This window comes from Erythrolamprus reginae, chromosome 1, assembly GCF_031021105.1.
Source record: "Erythrolamprus reginae isolate rEryReg1 chromosome 1, rEryReg1.hap1, whole genome shotgun sequence".
NCBI classification, from domain to species: Eukaryota; Metazoa; Chordata; class Lepidosauria; order Squamata; family Dipsadidae; genus Erythrolamprus; species Erythrolamprus reginae.
The window spans coordinates 268,540,538-268,551,847 of record NC_091950.1 but is presented as its reverse complement, the minus strand read 5'-3'; the positions used below and the strand labels follow the sequence as shown (position 1 = coordinate 268,551,847).

General features: G+C 41.7%; 1 protein-coding gene across 1 annotated transcript; it reads right to left on the bottom strand.

Moving 5' to 3' along the window:
- Positions 1-8,965, bottom strand: IAH1 (isoamyl acetate hydrolyzing esterase 1 (putative)). Its single transcript, XM_070738836.1, has 6 exons — positions 8,663-8,965; positions 6,984-7,036; positions 5,811-5,959; positions 4,355-4,516; positions 1,858-1,979; positions 1-252 (listed from the first exon to the last, which is right to left on the bottom strand). The coding sequence occupies exons 1-6, from the start codon at positions 8,741-8,743 to the stop codon at positions 61-63; spliced, it is 759 nt and encodes a 252-aa protein (XP_070594937.1). The 5' UTR covers positions 8,744-8,965; the 3' UTR covers positions 1-60.
- Between the last annotated feature and the right edge of the window lie 2,345 nt (positions 8,966-11,310).

Here is an 11,310-nt window from a genome sequence, read left to right as displayed (position 1 = left end):
TTGTGAAAAAAAAAGGAAATTTTATTTTGTTATCTACAAAATCTATGGATGCTGTTCTTTTTATTCCTTCTTAGCAGTGGGGATGCCCAGGAGACTGGCTTCAGGGTAGAGATAATCTACATCACGCCAGTAAGGAAGCAATTGGGGAAGGCTTGGCAATTTTTTTTCTAAGAGTGTCCAAAGCTGGTTTGCTAGAAAAGTATTTCCTTTTTCTGATAAATGGAGTCCATCTGACAGGTAACAGCTGAAGTCCTAAACCAGAGATATAAAATGTTGTTACATTTTATGACTTTACAGAAAGAAACTTAAGCCAAAAATACAGGTAGTCTTCAACCTACGACCACAATTGAACCCAAAATTTCTGTTGCTGAGTGAGACATTTGTTATATGAGTTTTACCCCATTTTACAACCTTTCTTGCCACAATTGTCAAGCAAATCACTGCAGTTGTTAAGTTAGTAATGCACTTGTTAAGTGAATCTATCTTTCCCCTTTGACTTGGCTTGTCAGAAGGTCGCAAAAGGGAATCACACAACCCCGGGACACTGCAACCGTCATAAAAGATGAGTTGCCAAGCATTTGAATTTTGATCATGTGACTATGGGGATCAGGGGCAGGTTCCTCTTACCTGCCTAACAGTGTGCTGCGTGCACATCATGATTCACGCGCATACCCTCAATTTTGCTTCCACACATGCACAAGAAGCAAAAAAAGCACTGAAATCTTGTGGGGGACACTCACACGCATGCAATTTCATCAAAGTTTTACTTCTGTGCATGCATGGAAGCAAAAAATCACTAAAATCACACATGCGTGAGCATCCCCTCCCAAGGTTTTCTGCGCAGGAAGCAAAATAAAAAAGCTGGTGCCAAGTGTTGTGGTTAGCTCTGGCCCAACTCTTGACCCAAGGAATGTGCAGATGGATGTGGGGGAGACATCCACATGCTGCAGGCTTGTTTTGCTCCCAGCAGAATCTGCTGACGAAGCCTCCTCTGACCAAGGAAGCGTGAGTGACAGGGAAGAGGGGAGTTTGGCAGACAGCCCAGGAGGAGGTCAATCATCTGTATCATCCCTGGATTCTGAACAAGAATTAATGACACATCCACGCATGCATAGAGTGATGCATAGGAGACAACAACTGAAGGATTATTACAAGAGAAAATGAGACCACCTGTGGTTGGGTGGGGCTGCTGTAATTAGTGCTACAGATAAAAGTGCAGCCTGGTGTTTTAGCCTCATGGCAGTTTATCTGATTCATTGTTTCGTCAAGATCGTGGTTTTTGTGCTGTTCAAGATTGTGTGTGGACTCTCTGGTCTTTAGAATTGGACTCAATTTCCCAGTTATTGGGTGAGCAGTTGGATTGCATTTAACCTTTGCCTTGTGTGTACCAGAAAATCCCTTTGACATTTAAAAAGGGAGCTGTTTCTGTTTTTCTGTTTATAAAAACTTTTGGGTTTTCATTTTATCGTGTGGTGTGTGTCTTCCTGGACTAATTACCCTGCAATTACAGGCGGTTGAAACACGCTGGCAAAGCACCACGTAACTGGCAAAATTCACAGGGCTTTACCGGAACGAAGCTCCGGGGCGCACCGGTAGGAGCCCAGCACTGATGGGGATGCTGCAATGGTCGTAAGGGTGAAAAACAACTGTAAGTCACTCTTTGTGCAGTTGTAATTTTGAATAATCACTAAATGAACTGTTGTAAACCAAAGACTACCTATGTTATTCATTGTTCAACTAATCTGTCAGTCTGCAAAGTGGAACATGACAAGCTTCTAAGGGAGACTTTGCATCCAGTAAGGAAAGAGCTTCACTTTGCTGCGTTACACTGTGCAATGACAATCTCAAAAATCATACCTGGTCTCCTTTTTGCATAAGTGTCCACAGGTCAATGACATCAGTGCCACATTCTTCAGCTACTTTAACACAAGTCTTTGCATATTCCCCAGTGATAGAATTTAGACGATTTAATTTTTCACCTGTTGAGAATTGGGGGGGGGGGGGGGGGTGGGTTTGTGAAAATGCATCAAACATAAAAGTTGAGTTAAGGTTTTGCTTTTTGAGTAACAAACATGAATCACAAATTGATCCAGAGGATGCAACTCATCACCCTTAGACTTTAACTGTGTACAGATAATCCTCGTTTAAGGACCGCCAACTGGAATGGGCGACTTGGTCGTCAAGCTAAGTGGTGGCTAAGTGGAACTACGAAGGTGTTTCAGCATTCCTTTGCTTTATAGATTAGTGAAGGTCATAAATGGGGGGAGGGATCGGTCATCTCTGTCACAACTGAAAACAATTACTAGGGAAACAATCGCTAATCAAGGGAGAACCTGTAGCTATCTTAGAAGGTGAACAGTGGACAAACAGAATAACAATATAATTTATTCGTGGAAGAACTCATATGGCTCCATCTCCAGGCCCATCCAGATGTTGACATGGGCAATTTTTGGAATTTAAACTTGGTTTTAATTTAGATCCAGAGTTAATGTTTGCTATTCTCATTACAGTGTTCCCTCGATTTTCGCGGGTTCGAACTTCGCGAAAAGTTTATACCACGGTTTTTCAAATATATTAATTAAAAATACTTTGCAGGTTTTTTCCCTATACCACGGTTTTTCCCGCCCAATGATGTCATATGTCAGCATCAAACTTTCGTCTGCCTTTAATAAATATTTTTTTAAATAAACTTTAATAAATAAACATGGTGAGTAATAATCTAAATGGTTGCTAAGGGAATGGGAAATTGCAATTTAGGGGCTTAAAATGTTAAGGGAAGGCTCGTGATACTGTTCATAGCCAAAAATAGTGTATTTACTTCCGCATCTCTACTTCGCGGAAATTCGACTTTCGCGGGCGGTCTCGGAACGCATCCCCCGCGAAAATCGAGGGAACACTGTACTTCCAACCTATTGATCTGTTGGAACGAAAGCATGTAAAAATCAGAATTGTCTTTGGATATCTTTCCAAAACCCTAATAAAATGAAAATAAATTTAGTGTTAGGAGGAGTATTACAGAAGAAAGATCAAAGGTAAAAATGGGTTGGTTCCAACTAGCGGTTGCAGACAACAAAAACTGAAAAAATTCCTCCCAATGCATCATGCCGGGAGAGACAACTGGATAATGAATTGGAAAACTTTGATTGAGGCCAATCTAGACCCACCTCCATCCTACTGCGATCATGTGATCTAGTGCAGTATGTACTCAGCCGGCCCTCTGCTTCCCAGTGTACACATACACAAAGAAGTGTAACATAATGACAAAGCTGGAGTATACTCAAAGGTGGGCTGCTAAAGTGGAACGTTGACATGTGCTCACCCCCATGGTTGTGAGTGTTAGCGGAGTCCAGCGCAATTCTGTTACTGCAGCTGTACAGGTAGAATCGCGCACGGAGAAGCAGGTGCGCTCATGTTTCGGCGTGATTTTCTTGCTTCCGCGTGTGCATGGAATAAAAAAACAGTGCCAAAACAGGGGCGCACCTGCGTCTCCATGTGCGATTCTGCTACCTGCACAGCTGTAGTAGTAGAATTGTGCTGGACTCCTCTAACACTCAGAGCCATGGGGGCGAGCACACGTCACCGTTCCACCTTAGCACCCCACCTCGGCGTATACTTATACAGAAGAAACTCATTACTTTATTACAGAGGAAGAAAGAAACATGGCTAATGGCCACCGCTGGTAAAGAGGCTGAAATGGATGCTGGAATCCATGCTCTGCACATTCTTCCTTGCTCGCTTGCTGTATCTGGAATTTTTGCATATGAATTCATAATGGAAAGGATGTTGAGTGTGCCATATGTGAATAAAAAGCCAAATTCTGTAACAATTCTCCAATACCAGGACTCCTGTCTTGACTGGATTATGCGGTGACATTATAATCCAGGAACATCCACACATTTTGCTAACCAAATTGGATCTGGTACCCATTTTTCTTTTTTCGTAGCAAGACAATAGGTGTATAGAACCACTGCTGGGTACAGAGAATCCTTTTGCTGACCACAATGTCACATGCAGTAAAGCTTAAAAGCTAATTTTGCCCTCATAGCTTCATTGCAGATGATTTTGAGCTATTGCATTGTTTTTGAATGTTTCTGTTTTTTGTTTAAAAAAGCTATTTCCATACAGTTGTATATATTGGTTCTAATTTTAAGATGGGAATAAATAAAACATGCCAACAGTCATTTTATTTTGCAAAAAAGAAAAGAGGCTAATAGGACAAATTTGGCAGAACTAATGGAAAAAGGCTAGGCCAAACATTCTATTCCTGGTATAACTTCACTTGGTAGAACATGGAATAAACTGTGCAGGGAAGTTAGCCAATTCTATTCAAATAAGAATAAAAAAAATTCCTCACCTTTAGCCACACACTCTTTTTCCCAACTAGCTTCATGAAGGGGTGGTGGGGTCACTAATATAATGTCCTGCTTAGAAATATCCACAGAGTTGAGGTAGCATATCATACTTTTCAAATTGTCACCATATTCGTCCAGTGGAATATGCTGTTTGGGGTTCTCATCTGTAACAATATACAGGAGTTAAATTTCTGGTACTCTGTTTCTAACAAAATAAGACATCCCCGGATAATAAGCCCAATCAGGCGTTTGAATGCATGGCAATAGGACCCGGATTGTGGGGGCAATAGCCTAGCTCTGTTAAAAAAGTGCTATTGCTAACATGTTGTAAGCCGCCCTGAGTCTAAGGAGAAGGGCGGCATAAAAATTGAATAAATAAATAAATAAATAAATAAATAAATAAATAAATAAATAAATAAATAAATAATAAGGCCAAGTGCTTATTTCAGGGTTCAAAATACAGTGTTCCCTCAATTTTCGGGGGTTCAAACTTCGCGGAAAGTCTATACCACGGTTTTTCAAAAATATTAATTAAAAAATACTTTGCGGGTTTTCCCCTATACCACGATTTTTCCCACCCGATGACGTCATATGTCATCGCCAAACTTTCGTCTGCCTTTAATAAATATTTTTTTAATAAACTTTAATAAATAAACATGGTGAGTAATAATCTGAATGGTTGCTAAGGGAATGGAAAATTGCAATTTAGGGGTTTAAAGTGTTAAGGGAAGGTTTGTGATACTGTTCATAGCCAAAAATAGTGTATTTACTTCCGCATCTCTACTTCGCGGAAATTCAACTTTCGCGGGCGGTCTCGGAACGCATCCCCCGCGAAAAGCGAGGGAACACTGTATATATATATAAGACATGGTCTTATTTTCGGGGAAACACTATTGTTGTGCCCTGCTTATGTTTTGTTTCTTACACAGCCCTTCTCTAGCTAGCAAAAGGTAGGGCAGGTAAGTAAAATTAGGAGCAAAAAGCCCCTATTCTAAATACATTTTCAGAAAGCAAAGTAAGTACTAACTTGGCTACAAAATCAATTAGACACAAGGAACATTGAGAAAGACAGTGATGTTCCCGTTTCCTTGAAAGACGCTCACCCCTCCCAGCATGGACATTTTGAAGGAAAATATAGTCAGCTGCTGGCTCAGCCATATAGCCCTAAATACCAAGGATGCTGATTCAGCAGCCCGGGAAGCAATGAAACAGCATCTCAGTAATACACATTCTAAGAAGCTTTGTTGAAATTCAAGCAATCCATTGTATCCCTCCCATTACATCAACAGTCTGACGCACTAACATGCGTTTTGCCATAATCCAAAAAAGTGGTTGGCATATCTGCCAATTAACCTTATCTGGACCAGTGTGTGAAGGCTTTAAAATATTTGAAATCTTTCAACCCCAGTCTAACAAAACATCAAATCAGAAGAGTAGGATGATCAAAATTTTCTATACCTTTCAAAGCGCTGTCATTTGCCCCGAAGAAGACAGTTACCGCCAAGGTGTTTCTAGCATTATGGTCTTTGTTGATTAATCTTGGAAGAACAATTTTAGCCCACCTGGTGTTGTAGCCAGAGAGTCCACGATTCAAGACATCGCATTTTCTAAAATGAGTATACACATAAAATGAGTGTCCCTCGCTCTCTCTGTGTCTCATTATGTAGTAAATCTACACCTTGAAATGGTAAAAATTGGCCAGGGAATTATTCAGTAGTTTATTCCATATAGTATCAGCATTCCAAATAGCATCAACAAAATATGGCTTTGGCCTGACATACTGTATAGGTTATCCAGAATCTTAGTCCCAAATAATTCATTGATACATACTACCAGTCAAGTTGGTCAGCACTTAGCATGAATCTGACTTTCGCTTTCTCTCCTCTCCATAATGTACTATATTCCATGTTGAAAAGAAGCTTTTTGTATCGGTCGCCATTTCTACCCAGAATTCTTACACATTTTCTTATTGTCAATCCTTATTTATAATGCAGATCACGATGTTTATGTTTTCAATCAATTTTCAATGTATTTCCAAACATTATGCATTCTTATAGATTCGAAATACTACAGAGCTCAAGTAGAGCTTTTAGAAATTGTTTTAAAATTGGTGGGAGAACACAATTGTAGATTATGAAGGAAGATGTGCAAGAATTGTTGAGGAGGCCAAAAGAGGAGGGAATATTGTTTAAGTCCAGAGGAATGGGATCTCATGCAGAAGTGGCTTAGACAGACCCAACTCCCTGATCCCTGAATCAAGAAGTTAGGGAAGATATAGCACAGTCACCCTTGCACAATCATGCAGTTGATTTGCTGGCTGGATCTATATGGTGGAGTTGGCAACTCTTCAATAAAAAAGTGGGATTGCCAAAGGAGCCACCAAACACAGACCAGATGAACAACAGAAAAAAAATAAAAAGGAAGTAGTGTACCAATTTACATTAAGAGAAATATTAATTTAATTTGTTCCATAGTGATCTCTTACAATTTCCTATGTGTCAGATGAGAACATCATCAAGAATGTAGCCTAAAGAGAAGTACCGTTTGAATATTGAATACGGTGTGTTTCCTCTCAATGTGACAAAAGAACTGGAGATAGGAGGTAATAAATAAAATGCTAGTATTTCTTACCTAGCTAATTTATTAGCAAGTGATGCGCCCCATCCCTTATCTTGGAAGGAAAACTAGAAGAAAGACAATCAACAATTTATGTAAATGCAGAGATCCCAATAAATGTACTAATTCTTACAGTTCAGCCTACCGTCTCCAAAATTATTGTATATTTTAAGCACCAGACACCATGACTCTCTATAATCAAGTGCAGTACCAAATTTAGGGCTACCAGTTCTGAGTTGCAAAATCCCAAGGGGATGCCAGTAAAGAAGTACAGGAACCGTCAGCATTTGACAGCCCCATACCTGGTAGCACCTGGGTAATTTTTCCATCAATGAAAGCCAATGCAGATCAGACAACTTTATGAATAATTGACTTTGAAGAGTGACAAAACTACCTGCAAGGCAGAATAGGGCATTTACTGATACCATGATGTCCAAGGGGAAAGCATTTCAAAATTTTCTGATATTTCCCTGACATTTCTCTGTAACTTGCGATCTAGTTAAGGACATCATACCAAACAGCTAAGCCGTGGAGAAATATCGGTAGCTGAGGAAGCAAGTTGTTGCTGCAGTTATGCTCATTTTTGCTTGACTCTGCCAGGCAGCGCGATTCGGTGTTTTTCCCCCCATGATTTTTTCCCTGACTTTTAAATATTTTAATACAGTTTGTTTTTCCCCCCTGATTTATTCCATTTGTTTTTTACAATTTCCCTGATAACTCCCTGATATTTTCCGAACCACCAATCTTCCTGATAATTCCCTGATTTCCAGGTTTGCTGGATACCCTGTGATATACAGTTTTGAAACAAAATTGAAAAACCACCATCCACCCGCCTTAATGCATTGCCAGGGTTTTAAGTCTTGACATTTCAGATTAAACGCACTAGTGAAAGGCAGGCCAGGTTAGAGGTCATTTTTGACTTTCCCAACTATTTCTGCAAAATTACTGACACTCCTGGCTGTATTCTCAATTTCAGTCCTTCTATTTTCCATTACTACTATATGTTGTCCGGTTGATGATTGGGGCTGGTATATGGGAATTAATGCCCATTTCCGAACATCTTCTATCTCCTTAAATTTTAAGTACAATGCAATCCTCTCCTCTTTAACGGTTATTTGTCAGACCAATTCTTGAATACATACTACAATACAATATTATATTTGTATGATAAATAAAATAAAATAAATTAATTAATTAAAATAATAATAATAAAATAAAAAAAGTTTGGTGCCAAGCCTGGCAACCAGCTGCGGGCCGCAACAGATGCAGGGGGTAGGCAAAGTTAGCTCTTCTATGACTTATGGACTTCAACTCCCAGAATTCCTGAGCCAATCATGCCAGCTCAGGAATTCTGGGAGTTGAAGTCCATAAGTTATAGAAAAGGCCACTAGCAACTCCAAACTGGCAGCTGCAACTCTGCTCGCAAATCACAAAAGCTGCCACTCCAAAACTGTGCAGAAAATCCAATCCACGTTAAAGCAAAGGAATCCCCCCTCCCCCCCACGCTCACAGCCTCTTTGGGCAGCTCAAAAAGAGAAAGAAAGAAAACTCCACCTGGTGAATTTCTACCTAAGAAGGGGGGGGGGGGGTCGGTGGGAGGAAAAATTCTTCGGTAGAAAGAGGGAAGGGAGAAGGGCCTTTGCGTCTGTTTTGGGGCCATGTCCCCACACATCACCACCACCACCCTGCGGTACCTCAGTAATGGAGTCTCCGAAAAGCACGACCCGAGGCAGCAGAAGAAGCCCCCGGGCGGCCGCCGCTTCCGACACAGCCATGCTTTCGGTTTGGCAAGACGCGGCTGCAAGGAAAGAAGCGGCTCCAACCGGGCGTGTGCGTTTATGTGTGCGCCGGGTGAGTGTGCAAAGGAGGCGGGGAAGCCGCGCCTGCTTGTGTGCTCTTTTTTCTTTAAAACAAAAAACCGTGGATCTTGCAACGGGTCAGCGCTTCGGCGGACCCCCCGAGTGTCTTTCAGGCCATCCTCCGACTTGTTTTACCTCAGAGGCGGAGGGCCTTGCAAGCAATCAAAAATAGACTCGACCTTCAAAGAGCGGTCGGAGAAGCCCGATCTCTTTTCAGGAATCCGTTTTGCACAATAGCCAGATCTTTTGCTTTCTTTGGGGTGGGCCCAACAGAGCAAGATAATTGATCTTCCTTGAGCCCTTCTACCCTTCCTTCCTCTCTCTCTTTCCTTCCTTCCTCCCTCTTTTCTTTCTATCTTTTTCTTTCTTCTTCCTCCCTCCCTCCCTTTCTTTTTTCTGTCTTTTTCTTTCTGTCTATCTTTTTCTTTCTTTATCTTTCTTTCCTTCCTCCCTTTCTTCTTCCTCCCTCCCTTCCTTTCGCTTTTTTCTTTCTGCCTTTCTGCATTTTTTTCTTTCTTTCTGTCTTTCCCTTCCTTCCTTCCTTCCCTTCTTTCCAATTTATTTTATTTTACTTTATTTGTCAATATACATAGGTAATATATGCATTAGTATAATACATTGGTAATATACATAGATATAACATAGTTTATATACTTAAGGTGGGCACTGATAAGAGGGAATAAAGAAAAAAGAGGGAATATTAGGACAGGGACGAGTAAGGGGCAGATTCTCATTCCCACCGCTACTGGTGTGTTGCGCATGCACAATGTAGCTGTTGTGACTGCAAATAGTCATTAATCAACCATTTGTAAGTTCTGAACTATCTTCACTGCAACTTCCGTGGATTCTAATGTACAGGGTACGTTCCAAAAGTAATGCAGTTGAATTTCCCGTGCCGCTCCTATTGGTAGGAGTGGGACTGAAGCATTTGGAGTAGGTGGGGGGGACGCTAAGCTTTGCCACGAAACCAGTCTCAGTGCTTTCCAAGCTGTGGAAGCGGCAGGACATCAATTATTATAAACCTGTGTCACGAAAAAAATGGAATTGACGATCGAGCAACGTTACGTGGTTAAGTTTTGTGCTAAACTGAAATTGAACCAGATTATTTGGACAATGTCAAAGCTCTGGGTGGCACACCAACCAGTCCCCCAAGTCCAAAAAGGCAAGAATGAGCAAATCAAAAGTGAAAACAATGCTCATTGTCTTTTTTGACAGTAAAGGAGTGGTCCATAAGGAGTTTGTTCCTCAAGGACAGACAGTTAACGCTACCTATTACTTGGATGTGCTGGAAAGACTCCGAAAAAGGGTCATCAGGATGAGAAAAGTCTGAGGAGAGGGGCGGCATACAAATCTAATAAATACATAAATAAATACATTTCTGCTACCTGGCAACTCCATCACAACGCGCCTTGCCACAATGTACCACGAGCCTGCGAGTTCCTGGCCAAACACCAGGTGCCAATGCTGCCCCACCTCCCCTATAGTCCTGACGTCGTCCCAGCAGATTTCTTTTTGTTCCCTCGGATTAAGGCAGCCCTGAAAGAAACCCGTTTTTCATCTATAGAAGAGATCCAATCAGCCGTGCCAAAGCCTTGTGAGAGATCCCTGAATACGCCTTCCAGGGTGCGTACCAATCATGGCAGTCACTGGAAAAAATGTGTAGAGGCCCAAGGACAGTTCAGTGCTACCTCGTCTTACAAACGCCTCATCATACAAACTTTTCGAGATACAAACCCGGGGTTTAAGATTTTTTTGCCTCTTCTTACAAACTATTTTCACCTTACAAACCCACTGCCGCCGCTGGGATGCCCCGCCTCTGGACTTCTGTTGCCAGCGAAACACCCGTTTTTGTGCTGCTGGGATTCCCCTGAGGCTCCCCTCCATGAGAAACCCCACCTTCGGACTTCCATGTTTTTGTGATGCTGCAGGGGAAAAATGGGTGCTTCGCTGGCAACGGTAGTCCGGAGGTGGGGTTTCCCAGTGAGGGGAACCTCAGTGAAATCGCAGCATCACAAAAGCACAGAGGTCCGGAAGTGGGGTTTCAAGGACTTTGGTGTTTTTGTGATGCTGCAATTTCACTGATGCTCCCTTCGCTGGGAAACCCAACCTCCGGACTTCCGTTGCCAGTGAAGCGCTCGTTTTTGCGATGCAGGGATTCCCCTGCAGCATGACAAAAACACAGAAATCCGGAGGTAGGGTTTCCCATGGAGGGGAGCCTCAGGGGAATCCCAGCAGCTGAAAAACAGGTGCTTCAGCTGGGTGAATTTTGGGCTTGCACGCATTAATCGCTTTTCCATTGATTCCTATGGGAAACATTGTTTCGTCTTACAAACTTTTCACCTTAAGAACCTCGTCCAGGAACCAATTAAGTTCGTAAGACAAGATATCACTGTACTGTACTTTGAAGAATTTTAAGTGTTTGTGCAAATCTTTTATCTTAGGATGGATATATGTTTATCCCAGGCATGTTTAAATTTAGTTAC